This window comes from Oncorhynchus nerka, linkage group LG5 (genome assembly GCF_034236695.1).
Source record: "Oncorhynchus nerka isolate Pitt River linkage group LG5, Oner_Uvic_2.0, whole genome shotgun sequence".
Taxonomy (NCBI): Eukaryota; Metazoa; Chordata; class Actinopteri; order Salmoniformes; family Salmonidae; genus Oncorhynchus; species Oncorhynchus nerka.
This window is the reverse complement of record NC_088400.1, coordinates 11,202,211-11,218,833: the sequence shown is the minus strand read 5'-3', so window position 1 is coordinate 11,218,833 and position 16,623 is coordinate 11,202,211. Positions and strand designations below refer to the sequence as shown.

At 45.2% G+C, this 16,623-nt stretch overlaps 1 protein-coding gene across 1 annotated transcript in view; it reads right to left on the bottom strand.

Moving 5' to 3' along the window:
- Window positions 1–16,623, bottom strand: part of LOC115118063 (gamma-aminobutyric acid receptor subunit alpha-4-like) — a 62,912-nt gene that overhangs the window by 6,577 nt on the left and 39,712 nt on the right. The window contains exon 9 of the mRNA XM_065018365.1: window positions 12,750–12,991. Within this exon, the coding sequence (XP_064874437.1) occupies window positions 12,750–12,991 (242 nt within the window). The remainder of the gene's footprint in view (window positions 1–12,749; window positions 12,992–16,623) is intronic.

The window sequence follows — 16,623 nt, the reverse complement described above, 5'->3', positions numbered from 1 at the left end:
AAATCCCCTGGCACAGTCCCCGCAGCCGGACAACTTGGTTTCTGGAAGGAAATGCTGTAGGAACGCTCAACCGGTGTCGCTCATTCAGCCGACAGAAACTTTCAACCGGTTTTCCCCATTACGCAGTGAGTCGGAGTCAGGGGCCGAGTCTTCTCTGGTCTCTACTCCTCTCGTTACGGGGTCTGAGACGCCGAAGCTTCCCACCATTAGCTCTGACAAATTGAAAACTCTAGTCATTGGCGACTCCATCACCTGCAGTATTAGACTTAAAACGAATCATCCAGCGATCATACACTGTTTACCAGGGGGCAGGGCTACCGACGTTAAGGCTAATCTGAAGATGGTGCTGGCTAAAGCTAAAACTGGCGAGTGTAGAGAGTATAGAGATATTGTTATCCACGTCGGCACCAACGATGTTAGGATGAAACAGTCAGATCACCAAGCGCAACATAGCGTCTGCGTGTAAATCAGCTAGAAAGATGTGTCGGCATCGAGTAATTGTCTCTGGCCCCCTCCCAGTTAGGGGGAGTGATGAGCTCTACAGCAGAGTCTCACAACTCAATCGCTGGTTGAAAACTGTTTTCTGCCCCTCCCAAAAGATAGAATTTGTAGATAATTGGCCCTCTTTCTGGGACTCACCCACAAACAGGACCAAGCCTGACCTGCTGAGGAGTGACGGACTCCATCCTGGCTGGAGGGGTGCTCTCATCTTATCTACCAACATAGACAGGGCTCTAACTCCTCTAGCTCCACAATGAAATAGGGTGCAGGCCAGGCAGCAGGCTGTTAGCCAGCCTGCCAGCATAGTGGAGTCTGCCACTAGCACAGTCAGTGTAGTCAGCTCAGCTATCACCATTGAGACCGTGTCTGTGCCTCGACCTAGGTTGGGCAAAACTAAACATGGCGGTGTTCGCCTTAGCAATCTCACTAGGATAAAGACCACCTCCATTCCTGTCATCATTGAAAGAGATCATGATACCTCACATCTCAAAATAGGGCTACTTAATGTTAGATCCCTTACTTCAAAGGCAAGTATAGTCAATGAACTAATCACTGATCATAATCTTGATGAGATTGGCCTGACTGAAACATGGCTTAAGCCTGATGAATTTACTGTGTTAAATGAGGCCTCACCTCCTGGCTACACTAGTGACCATATCCCCCGTGCATCCCGCAAAGGCGGAGGTGTTGCTAACATTTACGATAGCAAATTTCAATTTACAAATTTTTTTTTGCGAAAAAAGACGTTTTCGTCTTTTGAGCTTCTAGTCATGAAATCTATGCAGCCTACTCAATCACTTTTTATAGCTACTGTTTACAGGCCTCCTGGGCCATATACAGCATTCCTCACTGAGTTCCCTGAATTCCTATCGGACCTTGTAGTCATAGCAGATAATATTCTAATCTTTGGTGACTTTAATATTCACATGGAAAAGTCCACAGACCCACTCCAAAAGGCTTTCGGAGCCATCATCGACTCAGTGGGTTTTGTCCAACATGTCTCTGGACCCACTCACTGTCACAGTCATACGCTGGACCTAGTTTTGTCCCATGGAATAAATGTTGTGGATCTTAATGTTTTTCCTCATAATCCTGGACCATCGGATCACTATTTTATTACGTTTGCAATTGCAACAAATAATCTGCTCAGACCCCAACCATCAAAAGTCGTGCTATAAATTCACAGACAACACAAACATTCCTTGATGTCCTTCCAGATTCCCTCTGTCTACCCAAGGACGCCAGAGGACAAAAATCAGTTAACCACCTAACTGAGGAACTCAATTTAACCTTGCGCAATACCCTAGATGCAGTTGCACCCCTAAAAACTAAAAACATTTCTCATAAGAAACTAGCTCCCTGGTACACAGAAAATACCCGAGCTCTGAAGCAAGCTTCCAGAAAATTGGAACGGAAATGGCGCCACACCAAACTGGAAGTCTTCCGACTAGCTTGGAAAGACAGTACCGTGCAGTACCGAAGAGCCCTTACTGCTGCTCGATCATCCTATTTTTCTAACTTAATTGAGGAAAATAAGAACAATCCGAAATTCCTTTTTGATACTGTCGCAAAGCTAACTAAAAAGCAGCATTCCCCAAGAGAGGATGACTTTCACTTTAGCAGTGATAAATTCATGAACTTCTTTGAGGAAAAGATTATGATTATTAGAAAGCAAATTACGGACTCCTCTTTAAATCTGCGTATTCCTTCAAAGCTCAGTTGTTCTGAGTCTGCACAACTCTCCCAGGTCCTAGGATCAAGAGAGACTGTAGAAAAGGCCCATGGAGTTGGTGGAATACTCCTTTAATTCATTGCCATTTACTCAGCTGGGCCAGGGGCGCTTTAATTAGGTCAGGTGGAAATGTCCGACAGATCTCAACTCCATAAAAGGAGGAAATTGCCATCGCCTGATCTCGCTGCTTTCTCTTCCTTAACTCCATCTCATTCAGAAGTTCTGTGCGTCCATGAATCCACGTAAGTCCACCGACTCTGTTACCTTTCATGTTACCTTTCTGAATTATCTGTGGCGATCGGGAGAGTGGGCCATTCAGTTATTGTTTATAGTTATCACCGCGGAGCGCGGCTTGGAGCGCAACTTCAAACATATTATGTAATGTGAATTGTCAATGACCACATTCCCCGTTTGTATTCTTTCATGATTTATGATAAATAGTTGTGAGCCTAAATGACTCGCGGATGATTACTATTGACTTCTTAATGAACTGGACTGTTGAATTCCCTAATTTATGTTAATAATGACTGATATGATTTGATATTTGATTGTATACATGTTATTTGTTTCCTTTGTGATGCAGCACAGACTACCCAGTAAATATACCACTTTATGGTTAAAGGAATTCCTGCCTCAGTCTCATACATTCCTCTGTCACCTGACACGTGACCACCTGTTCACCTTCACTGTCAGTCATCCTACCTGTCCAGCTACCCACACAGATTCCACTAATCTTTCAATGGTCCTTCGAGCCGGATGATGACTGAACCAAAGACAGGTGAAAAGGAAATGGAGGCGGAGAGGGAAGAATTGTCTCCACTGGAAGGAGGAAGAGAGGAGGAGAGAGGAGCTGAGGGAAAGGTCTTGGAACAAAGGAAATATCCAGGAGCTAAGCCTAAAGCAACAAAGGCTTCATCCTCAACTACCAGCAGCACCAGAAGAACCAGGCAAGCCCCTGGTTATCTTAAGGATTATGTGGTCGAGGTTCCGACATCAAAGGGCAAGCCCACCAGAGCTCAAGGTGTTGATGGATCAACTATACATTTCAGCCATCAACCATCCCCTCTGAGCCAAGGACCGGAAACTGCTTTGGAGCAGGAAAGTGGTCTACGTGAAGAACCTATGGAGGAGGTAACTCCCACTGCACAGGTCGACCAGCTTCCAGAGGCAGGCTCCGCTCACCCCTTAACTAATGGGAAATCGTCGAAGCACTCTAGACGGAGTGGGAGTTCGACCAGTGGATACCCCTTTGGAAGTGGCCATGGCAGCCGCCATTCACTAGCCCTCAGCGATTCACAGACCGCTGTCCTACAAGAGAGGATGAAACTATTAGCTTTGGAAGAAATTGAGCGACAGATTGAGGAGGAACGACAAGCTGACGAACGATGTCACCAATTGGATGTGCAGGCCCGTAGAGCTCTACAGGAAAGGGAATTCATTGCCAAGGACCTGGCACAGCAGCGACGGCACCGTCAAGCCAGAAGGGAATTGGAGGAGGCACGGATGGTCACATCCTTCCTGGAGAGGAACGAACAGGGAGTTGACCTGACCACCCCTCCACATGGACCTGTACTGTCTGCCTTTCTTTCCCAATCTGCCCCTCTGGTACAGCATGGCACACAGTCCTCGGAGGCTCCGGGGTCAACAGCCAACACGGAGCACGGGAGACAGGCCGCTCCGCCAGTGACACAAGTTAGCATTCCTCCATCTGGACAAAGCATCACTCCTTCGCCTTTCCGCCAATTACCAACCAAGGCAAATCGTTCCTTTCGTCCAGGGCCAGGCCAGTCCTCAAACAACAGGTCGGAGGGCTCTCGCCCAATTCCGGCTGCCACAAATGGTGGGTCTGGGACAGTAGGGGACCGGCCCAATGAGGCCACAGTGGGCTCATCAGAAGTCCCGGGTTTATCCTTCACGCAACCAGAAGAGGGAGCCAACATTATGAAACTTCTAGTAGCCTCAGCCTATGGAATTCCCAGACCCAAACTGCCATACTTTGAAAATGGAAAGGAGAGTGAATTTGTCCTATTGGAAATGGCATTGGAGAGCCTACTGGGTATTCACAGTCATCTGTCAGAACGCTACAAATACCAAGTACTAATGGATCATTTGCGGTTTCCCAGTGCATACAGGCTGGCCCAATCCTTTATGCACTCCGCAACACCATACACTGCAGCTCTCCAGGCCCTGAAGGCGAGATATGGTGAGCCACGTCAGCTGGTCCAGAATGAACTAAACAACATCCTGAACACGTCTCCAATTAAAATGGGAGACCATGCTGCCTTCCAAGAATTCTCCCTGGCTGTCCAATCCCTGACCTCGATGCTCCAATCCGTTGAAGGAGAAGACGGGAACGAGCTTAAATGTGGCTCCCACGTGGACAGGCTTCTTAGCAAACTTCCAGTGTACCTCAGAGACAGTTTCATTGAACATTGTTTGAATAAGGGCATCCTGAAAGAGGGCTCGAGAAGCACCTATGCTCTCAGAGACCTGGCCGCATGGTTGGAGGTGAAGGCAAAGGCGAAGAGCATCGCTCACCAGGCCACAATCTCCGCCATAGCCACAGGGGGAAGGAAGGAGTTTGAACGCCAGCAGGGACAGAAAAGGCCAAATCCCACTACCATGTACTTAAATAGTGAGGCCGGGGGAGGAACCCGGGAGGAAGACCCCTCTCAAGAGCAAGAACATCAAATTCCAGCCTTACTGCCCATATTGCAATAGTAAGGGGCACTTCCTTGGCTCATGCCCCAGAGTAAAAAAGCTCACTCAAACTCAATTGAAGGCCTGGATCACTTCAGGCGAGCGATGCTACAAGTGTGCCCGTAGCCATAAGGTGGAGACCTGCACATTGAGGAAACCCTGCAACCGCTGTAAAGAAATCCATCTCACCGTGTTGCATGATCTAATTCCCCAAGCAAAGAAGGAGCAGAGTATGCTCATGGTAGGAGCTGCAAAGGAGCTGTATCTCGACCAGCAGAACCGGTCTCCAAGGGTCATGTTGAAGGTGGTCAAGGTCACTCTGCAAAGTGAAGGGAGAAGCATTGATACATTCGCCGTTCTAGATGATGGGTCAGAAAGAACAATCATTCTCACAGCGGCCACCCGTCAGCTTAACCTGGAAGGGACCCCCCGAGACCCTTAATCTCAGAACGGTGCGACATGATGTTATCCAAATGAAAGGCTCTGCTGTAACCTTTAGCATTTCACCTTCAGGAAACAGGGACGTGGCCTATAACATCACCAATGCCTTCACGGCAGATGGCTTGAATCTCGCAGAGCACTCCTGCCCGGTAAGTGTTCTACAGAAACAATATCCTCATCTACGAGGATTGCCTCTTCCTAACCTGGCCAGAGTAGCACCACTTATCCTGATTGGGTCAGACCACCCACATCTCGTCACCCCGACTGAGCCTATACGAGCTGGACCAGAAGGAGGACCCATTGCTGTCCATACATCCTTGGGTTGGGCTGTGCAAGGTCCATCCCATCTACTTCTCTCCACCCAAGCTGTACAGTCACAGCAAGTCCTCTTCACCAGAAGCAATCCAGATGCAGCCACTGACCTCCTTCGGAATGTTGAGATGCTCTGGAAGATGGACACCTTCTCCAACCGGAAGCTACAGGAGGTCACTCGCTCGAAAAATGACTCCTATGCATTAGACCTCCTGGAGAAGAGCACCACCACCACTGAAATGGATGGCGTTCGCAGGTATGCAACCCCACTGCTACGGGTGCCCAACCATCCTCCTCTGGCAACCACGACACGGGCTGTACTCCCACTACTGCGTGGAACGGAGCGACGCCTGGTGAAGAATCCTGAGCTTGCAGAAGTTCATAACCGAGAGATTCATAACCTTGTGAAGGCAGGCTACGTCACTGAAGTGACAGCTCATGAAGAGGGAAACGCACTCCGTGAATCCTGGTATCTCCCTCACCATGTTATCCAGCAACATGGTGGGAAGTATAGACTTGTCTTCAACTGTTCATTCCAAGCAGCTGGTCAAAGCCTGAATGACTGTCTACTCCCGGACCAACCTTAGGTCCTTCCTTGCTCGGTGTCCTTCTCCGGTTCCGGCAGCACTCTACAGCCATCAGTGGAGACATCAAAGCCATGTTTCATCAGATTCGTTTACTGCCTTCCGACACCACACTGCTCCGGTTCATATGGCGAGATATGGAACGAGATGCAGAGCCCACAATCTATGAATGGCAGGTACTCCCATTTGGCACCACCTGCAGTCCTTGTTGTGCCATATACGCTCTGCAGAGACACGCACGGGAGCATCCAGACAGTGACCCAGAAGTATTGGATTCAGTGGAAAATGCCTTCTATGTGGATAACTGCTTACAGAGCACCCCATCCACGGCTGAAGCGAAATCACTCCTTGATAAAGTGCGGAATCTCCTGTCCAAAGGGGGATTTGAGGTCCGACAGTGGGCTAGTAACAGAGCGGAGGTTATCCAGCACCTCCCGCCACAAGCTAGGTCCAGTAGCAGTGAACTATGGCTAACGCAGTCTGGTGCTAACCCAGAAGAGCCCACTCTAGGACTGAGGTGGAGCTGCATACCGGATACCCTGGGGTATAAGCACCGCTCATCCCCAGGTAAAGAAACCCCCACTCTGCGCACCATCTATCGGACCCTGGCCAGTCAATACGATCCCCTTGGGTATATCCTGCCATACACAACACGGGCCAAAGTCTTAGTCCAGGACCTGTGGCAGACCAAGAGGGACTGGGATGAACCAATCCACCCGGCTGACCTAGTGGAACGATGGATCTGTTGGGAAACAGAGTTAACGGAGCTCTCTGATGTCCAAATGCCAAGATGTTATGTACCATCCTGTGCTGACCAACTGGGATCATGCCTGGAACTGCATGTGTTCTGTGACGCTTCGGAGCGAGCCTATGGGGCGGTTTCCTATCTTAGAGTGGAGGATAAGGCAGGCCACACCCATGTCTCCTTTGTCATGGCCAGGTCCAGGGTCGCACCCAAGAAGCAGTTGTCAATGCCTAGGCTGGAACTCAGTGCTGCCCTTTCCGGAGCCCAGTTGGCCTCTACCTTGCGAGCCGAGCTCACCTTGCCAATCCAACGGGTCATCTACTGGAGTGATTCGACCACTGTATTGACCTGGCTCAAGTCGGAGTCCTGCAGGTATAAGGTGTTTGTCGGAACTCGCATTGCGGAAATCCAAGAACTAACAGAAGTCCAGGACTGGAGGTATGTTGATAGCATAAACAATCCTGCTGATGACATTACTAGAGGTAAAACCCTTAAGGAATTGGCTAAACCCCATCGCTGGAGCTTGGGACCACCATTCTTGTCCCAACCAGAGAAAGAGTGGCCGACAGCCCCCAGGCGTGCGGCCCCTCCGCAACCAACTGAAGCTCATGAGTTAAGGAAGTCCGCCCAATGCTACAGCATTTCTACGGAACCAACAACGGCTCTCCCTGACCTAACACAATCCCACACACTGCCGGATCTGATCACAGCCACAAACCAGACCTCAGATGGGGTGGCTTCTATACCTACCTCCCTCGCGGCAGAGACACTCCTCCAGCAAGCACAAGCGGTTAGCTTCCCTGAGGAGTTGAAAGCTCTGAAAGCAGGTAGGGAAGTGGCTAAGGGCAGCCGTCTTCTCTCTCTTGCCCCAGAATATGATCCAATCCTTGGAGTGATCAGAGTCGGAGGGGAGGCTGCGCCAAGCAGAGGTTTTGGACCCAGATGCTATCCACCCAATTATCCTTGACTCCAGACACCCTCTTACCAGGCTCCTCATCAAGAGTTATGATGAACGGCTTCTCCACCCAGGGCCAGAGAGGGTCTATGGGGAGATGAGGCGGAAGTACTGGATAATTGGAGGACGAGGAGCCATTCGTAAGCACCAATACGCCTGCGTAGAATGTCAGAGATGGCGGGCCGGAGCTACGGTGCCCAAAATGGCAGATTTACCCCCTGCTCGCTTGCGCCTCCTTAAACCACCCTTCTGGTCAACAGGAGTAGATTGCTTTGGCCCCTTGATGATCAAGTTAGGTCGTCGTGTGGAAAAGCGCTGGGGCATTCTATTCAAGTGTTTGACAACCAGATGTGTCCACCTGGACCTACTGGAAAGTTTGGATACTGAAGCCTTCCTCATGGCCCTACGGCGGTTTATCTCCCGACGGGGGAAACCCTACGAGATTCTGGCTGACAGAGGTACGAACTTCAAGGCAGGAGAAGCCAGGTTGGAGGAAGCCTTCCAAGCCATGGAACCCAGCCTCCAGGATCAGCTGATGGACCAACAAATCTCATTCAAATTTAACCCTCCAGGCGCTCCTCATTTTGGAGGAACATGGGAGCGAGAGATCAAATCTGTAAAGACGGCCTTACGAGTCGTACTAGGGGACCAAACTGTCACTGAAACTGTCTTGAGGACCGTCCTGATAAGGTGGAAGGGATTCTGAACTCCAAACCCTTGGGATATCTCTCTGCAGACATCGCTGACCCCGATCCGGTTACACCGAATATGCTCTTGATGGGACGACGAGATGCGTCACTTCCTCAAGCCATGTATGCTGATACCAACCTCGTAGGCAGACGCCGGTGGCGACACAGCCAAATCTTAGCTGACCATTTTTGGACCCGATTCATTCGGGATTACCTACCAAGTCTACAGCACAGAGGGAAATGGCGGAGAGAAATGGCCAGCCTGGAAACTGGCCAAGTAGTAATGATGGTGGACCCTCAGCTGCCTCGAGCCTCCTGGCCAGTGGGCCGTATAACTAAGACCATGCCTGGGATCGATGGTCGTGTTAGATCAGTGGAGATCCAGGTGAAGAACCGGACATATATCCGGCCAGTTGCCCGACTGATTCCTCTCCCTGAGATGACAGAGGACGGGGAGCAATGAGCCTTTTTGAGGAGTGTGGAATTTAACAAATTTCCGGGGTGGCTGTAGAAAAGGCCCATGGAGTTGGTGGAATACTCCTTTAATTCATTGCCATTTACTCAGCTGGGCCAGGGGCGCTTTAATTAGGTCAGGTGGAAATGTCCGACAGATCTCAACTCCATAAAAGGAGGAAATTGCCATCGCCTGATCTCGCTGCTTTCTCTTCCTTAACTCCATCTCATTCAGAAGTTCTGTGCGTCCATGAATCCACGTAAGTCCACCGACTCTGTTACCTTTCATGTTACCTTTCTGAATTATCTGTGGCGATCGGGAGAGTGGGCCATTCAGTTATTGTTTATAGTTATCACCGCGGAGCGCGGCTTGGAGCGCAGCTTCAAACATATTATGTAATGTGACTTGTCAATGACCACATTCCCCGTTTGTATTCTTTCATGATTTATGATAAATAGTTGTGAGCCTAAATGACTCGCGGATGATTACTATTGACTTCTTAATGAACTGGACTGTTGAATTCCCTAATTTATGTTAATAATGACTGATGTGATTTGATATTTGATTGTATACATGTTATTTGTTTCCTTTGTGATGCAGCACAGACTACCCAGTAAATATACCACTTTATGGTTAAAGGAATTCCTGCCTCAGTCTCATACATTCCTCTGTCACCTGACACGTGACCACCTGTTCACCTTCACTGTCAGTCATCCTACCTGTCCAGCTACCCACACAGATTCCACTAATCTTTCAGAGACGCTCAAGTGTTTTAGTACTATATCTCTTGACACAATGATGAAAATAATCATGGCCTCTAAACCTTCAAGCTGCATACTGGACCCTATTCCAACTAAACTACTGAAAGAGCTGCTTCCTGTGCTTGGCCCTCCTATGTTGAACATAATAAACGGCTCTCTATCCACCGGATGTGTACCAAACTCATTAAAAGTGGCAGTAATAAAACCTCTCTTGAAAAAGCCAAACCTTGACCCAGAAAATATAAAAAACTATCGGCCTATATCGAATCTTCCATTCCTCTCAAATATTTTAGAAAAGGCTGTTGCGCAGCAACTTACTGCCTTCCTGAAGACAAACAATGTATACGAAATGCTTCAGTCTGGTTTTAGACCCCATCATAGCACTGAGACGGCACTTGTGAAGGTGGTAAATGACATTTTAATGGCATCGGACCGAGGCTCTGCATCTGTCCTCATGCTCCTAGACCTTAGAGCTGCTTTTGATACCATCGATCACCACATTCTTTTGGAGAGATTGGAAACCCAAATTGGTCTACACGGACAAGTTCTGGCCTGGTTTAGATCTTATCTGTCGGAAAGATATCAGTTTGTCTCTGTGAATGGTTTGTCCTCTGACAAATCAATTGTAAATTTCGGTGTTCCTCAAGGTTCCGTTTTAGGACCACTATTGTTTTCACTATATATTCTACCTCTTGGGGATGTTATTCGAAAACATAATGTTAACTTTCACTGCTATGCGGATGACACACAGCTGTACATTTCAATAAAACATGGTGAAGCCCCAAAATTGCCCTTGCTAGAAGCATGTGTTTCAGACATAAGGAAGTGGATGGCTGCAAACTTTCTACTTTTAAACTCGGACAAAACAGAGATGCTTGTTCTAGGTCCCAAGAAACAAAGAGATCTTCTGTTGAATCTGACAATTAATCTTAATGGTTGTACAGTCGTCTCAAATAAAACTGTGAAGGACCTCGGCGTTAGTCTGGACCCTGATCTCTCTTTTGAAGAAAATATCAAGACCATTTCAAGGACAGCTTTTTTCCATCTACGTAACATTGCAAAAATCAGAAACTTTCTGTCCAAAAATGATGCAGAAAAATGTATCCATGCCTTTGTCATTTCTAGGTTAGACTACTGCAATGCTCTACTTTCCGGCTACCCGGATAAAGCACTAAATAAAATTCAGTTGGTGCTAAATACGGCTGCTAGAATCCTGACTAGAACCAAAAAATTTGATCATATTACTCCAGTGCTAGCCTCTCTACACTGGCTTCCTGTCAAAGCAAGGGCTGATTTCAAGGTTTTACTGCTAACCTACAAAGCATTTACATGGGCTTGCTCCTACCTATCTCTCTGATTTGGTCCTGCCGTACATACCTACACGTACACAAGACGCAGGCCTCCTAATTGTCCCTAGAATTTCTAAGCAAACAGCTGGAGGCAGGGCATTCTCCTATAGAGCTCCATTTTTATGGAACGGTCTGCCTACCCATGTCAGAGACGCAAACGCGGTCTCAACCTTTAAGTCTTTACTGAAGACTCATCTCTTCAGTGGGTCATATGATTGAGTGTAGTCTGGCCCAGGAGTGGGAAGGTGAACGGAAAGGCTCTGGAGCAACGAACCGCCCTTGCTGTCTCTGCCTGGCCGGTTCCCCTCTTTCCACTGGGATTCTCTGCCTCTAACCCTATTACAGGGGCTGAGTCACTGGCTTACTGGGGCTCTCTCATGTCGTCCCTGGAAGGGGTGCGTCACCTGAGTGGGTTGATTCACTGATGTGGTCATCCTGTCTGGGTTGGCGCCCCCCCTTGGGCTGTGCCATGGCGGAGATCTTTGTGGGCTATACTCAGCCTTGTCTCAGGATGGTAGGTTGGTGGTTGAAGATATCCCTCTAGTGGTGTGGGGGCTGTGCTTTGGCAAAGTGGGTGGGGTTATATCCTTCCTGTTTGGCCCTGTCCGGGGGTGTCCTCGGCTGGGGCCACAGTGTCTCCTGACCCCTCCTGTCTCAGCCTCCAGTATTTATGCTGCAGTAGTTTATGTGTCGGGGGGCTAGGGTCAGTTTGTTATATCTGGAGTACTTCTCCTGTCCTATTCGGTGTCCTGTGTGAATCTAAGTGTGCGTTCTCTAATTCTCTCCTTCTCTCTTTTTTTCTCTCTCTCGGAGGACCTGAGCCCTAGGACCATGCCCCAGGACTACCTGACATGATGACTCCTTGCTGTCCCCAGTCCACCTGGCCGTGCTGCTGCTCCAGTTTCAACTGTTCTGCCTTATTATTATTCGACCATGCTGGTCATTTATGAACATTTTAACATCTTGGCCATGTTCTGTTATAATCTCCACCCAGCACAGCCAGAAGAGGACTGGCCACCCCACATAGCCTGGTTCCTCTCTAGGTTTATTCCTAGATTTTGGCCTTTCTAGGGAGTTTTTCCTAGCCACCGTGCTTCTACACCTGCATTGCTTGCTGTTTGGGGTTTTAGGCTGGGTTTCTGTACAGCACTTTGAGATATCAGCTGATGTACGAAGGGCTATATAAATAAATTTGATTTGAATTTGATTTGATAACAGAACAGAATAGAGACCTTAATAACCCATACCATGATGTTCCATGATGTCATAACAGAACAGAATAGAGACTTTATGAATACATACCTGGCATGTTCCATGATGTCATAACAGAACAGAATAGAGACTTTATGAATACATACTTGACATGTTCCATGATGTCATAACAGAACAGAATAGAGACTTTATGAATACATACCTGGCATGTTCCATGATGTCATAACAGAACAGAATAGAGACTTTATGAACACATACCTGGCCTGTTCCATGATGTCATAACAGAACAGAATAGAGACTTTATGAACACATACCTGGCCTGTTCCATGGTGTCCTTGCCCAGGTATATGATCCAGTAGAAGAGGTTGAAGAGTGCGAAGGCCAGGGGGAACATGATGCGGGAGTACTGGTCTATTGGGCTGGTGCCAGCCAGCGCTGGGATGGGGGGCACAGCTGAACCCTGTTGCAGGAAGATGGGCACCGAGGGGCCAGTGTCCATCTCACTCTGGGATATGGAGTTATACCTCTTCTTCAGGCCCCCTCTCTCTGAGAGGGGCTGGGGGAACAGGGTGGGGTGATGGTGAAGGGTTAGGGGAGGGCATAGAGGAGGGGTGGGGTGGAGGAGGGGTGAGGTGGAGGTAGAGGATTAAAGAGAACAGACAACAGGGATCATTAATGTGGTAGAATTCCCTATCTAGAAGATCTACCATGGAATCATGGATCATGGATACTACTGAAGTAGAGAATATATGTATACAAAAGTTTTGAGAATGACACAAATATTAATTTTCACAAGGTCTGCTGCCTCAGTTTGTATGATGGCAATTTGCATATACTCCAGAATGTTATGAAGAGTGATCAGATGAATTGCAAAGTCCCTCTTTGACATGCAAATGAACTGAATCCCCAATAAACATTTCCATTGTATTTCAGCCCTGCCACAAAAGGACCAGCTGACATCATGTCAGTGATTCTCTCGTTAACACAGGTGTGAGTGCTGACTAAGACAAGGCTGGAGATCACTCTGTCATGCTGATTGAGTTCGAATAACAGACTGGAAGCTTCAAAAGGAGGGTGGTGCTTGGAATCATTGTTCTTCCTCTGTCAACAATGGTTCCTTGCAAGGAAACACGTGCCGTCATCATTGCTTTTCACTTAAAGGGCTTCACAGGCAAGGATATTGTTGCCAGTAAGACCTAAATCAACCATTTATCGGATCATCAAGAACTTCAAGGAGAGCGGTTCAATTGTTGTGAAGAAGGCTTCAGGGAGCCCAAGAAAGTCCAGCAAGCGCCAGGACCGTCTCCTAAAGGTGATTCAGCTGCAGGATCGGGGCACCTCCAGTACAGAGTTTGCTCGGGAATGGCAGCAGGCAGGCAGACAAACTCCAAGCATTGATTATGCAAGAATGGGCTGCCGTCAGTCAGCATGTGGCCCAGACGTTAATTGACAGCATGCCAGGGCGGATTGCAGAGGTCTTGAAAAAGAAGGGTCAACAGTGCAAATATTGACTCTTTGCATCAACTTCATGCAATTGTCAATAAAAGCCTTTGACACTTATGAAATGCTTGTAATTATACTTCAGTATTCCATAGTAACATCTGACAAAAATATCTAAAGACACTGAAGCAGCAGACTTTGTGAAAATTAATCTTTGTGTCATTCTCAAAACTTTTGGCCACGACTGTACACTTCTCTAGTATGATGCTGCAGGTAATATGTATGTATACGCATGTATACGCGTGGTCTCTCTCTCTCTCTCTCTCTCTCTCTCTCTCTCTCTCAACACTATTCAACACCACACAACAGTCCATGCCATTGCCAATTGTCTGTATAGCACGCAGCAGGTAGTCAGTGTGTATAAGCTCCTTCTTGTGTTTTGTTCATTGTCACACTCACTCAGGCTATTTAGAAACATCTAAACATGAGTCTACCACTACTAAGACGTGAGCAAGCTCTCGCAGGACTCCATGCACAGTGGCTTACTGGATTAGCAACATACAACATATAACATATATAATATAGTATATAGCATATATAAATTAGCCTATAACAAATAGAAAACAGCATAAAGCATATAGAATATAACATATAGAATATAGCAAATAGCATATAACTATATAACATATATAATATAGCATATAGCATATAGCATATAGAATATAGCATATAGAATATAGCATATAACATATAGAATATAGCATACAGCATAAAGAATATAGCATATAGCATATAGAATATAGCATACAGCATATAACATATAGCATATAGCATATAACATATAGAATCTAACATATAACATATAGAATATAGCATAACATATAGAATCTAACATATAACATATAGAATATAGCATATAACATATAGAATCTAACATATAACATATAGAATCTAACATATAACATATAGAATATAGCATATAGAAACTAACATAACATATAGAATATAGCATATAACATATAGAATCTAACATAACATATAGAATATAGCATACAACGTATAGAATCTAACATATAGCATATAGAATATAGCATATAACATATAGAATCTAACATATAACATATAGAATCTAACATATAACATATAGCATATAACATATAGAATATAACATATAGCATATAGAATATAGCATATAGCATGTAGAATATAGCATATAACATATAGAATATAGCATATAGCATGTAGAATACAGCATATAGAATACAGCATATAACATATAGCATATAACATACAGAACATAACATACAGAACATAAAATATAGCATATAACATATAACACACAGAACATAACATATAGAATATAACATAGAACATACAACATATAGAATATAGCATACAGCATATATAATACAGCATATAACATATAGAAAATAGCATATAGCATATAACATACAGAACATACAATATAGCATATAACATACAGAACATAAAATATAGCATATAACATACAGAACATAACATACAGAAAAATATAGCATATAAACATAACATACAGAACATAACATAGAACATACAACATATATAATATAGCATATAGAATATAACATATAGATTATAACATATAGAATATAACATATAGCATATAGCATATAGCATTTAACATACAGAACATAAAATATAGCATATAACATATAACATACAGAACATAAAATATAGCATATAACATAGAACATACAACATATAGAATATAGCATATAGAATATAACATATAGAAAATAACATATAGAATACAGAATATAACATATAGAATATAGCACATAGAATATAGAATATAACATATAGAAAATAACATATAGAAAATAGAATATAACATATAGAATATAGCATATAGAATATAGCATATAACATATATAAAATAGCATATAACATATAACATAAAGAATATAGCATGTAGCATATAACATAGAATACAACATATAGAATATAGCATAACATTTAATATATAGCATATAACATATAACATACAGAATATAACAAATAGAACATACAACATAGAGAATATAGCATAGAACATACAACATATAGAATATAGCATAGAACATACAACATATAGAATATAGCACATAAAATATAGCATATAAAATATAACATACAGAATATAACATGTGGAATTTAGCATAGAACATATGGAATACAGCATATAGAATATAGCATATAGCTAGTTAGCTACCGCCACTAAGATATAAGAGCATGACAACTGTGTCCATCACTATGTAATGTGTGGTGTTCTGTAGTTGAATGGGGAGAGTCTTAGTGATGGTGTTCTGTAGCTGAATGGAGAGAGTCTTAGTGATGGTGTTCTGTAGTTGAATGGAAAAAGTCTTAGTGATGGTGTTCTGTAGTTGAATGGGGAGAGTCTTAGTGATGGTGTTCTGTAGTTGAATGGAAAAAGTCTTAGTGATGGTGTTCTGTAGTTGAATGGGGAGTCTTAGTGATGGTGTTCTGTAGTTGAACGGAGAGAGTCTTAGTGATGGTGTTCTGTAGTTGAATGGGGAGTCTTAGTGATGGTGTTCTGTAGTTGAACGGAGAGAGTCTTAGTGATGGTGTTCTGTAGTTGAATGGAGAGAGTCTTAGTGATGGTGTTCTGTAGTTGAATGGAGAGAGTCTTAGTGATGGTGTTCTGTAGTTGAATTGAGAGAGTCTTAGTGATGGTGTTCTGTAGTTGAATGGAGAGAGTCTTAGTGATGG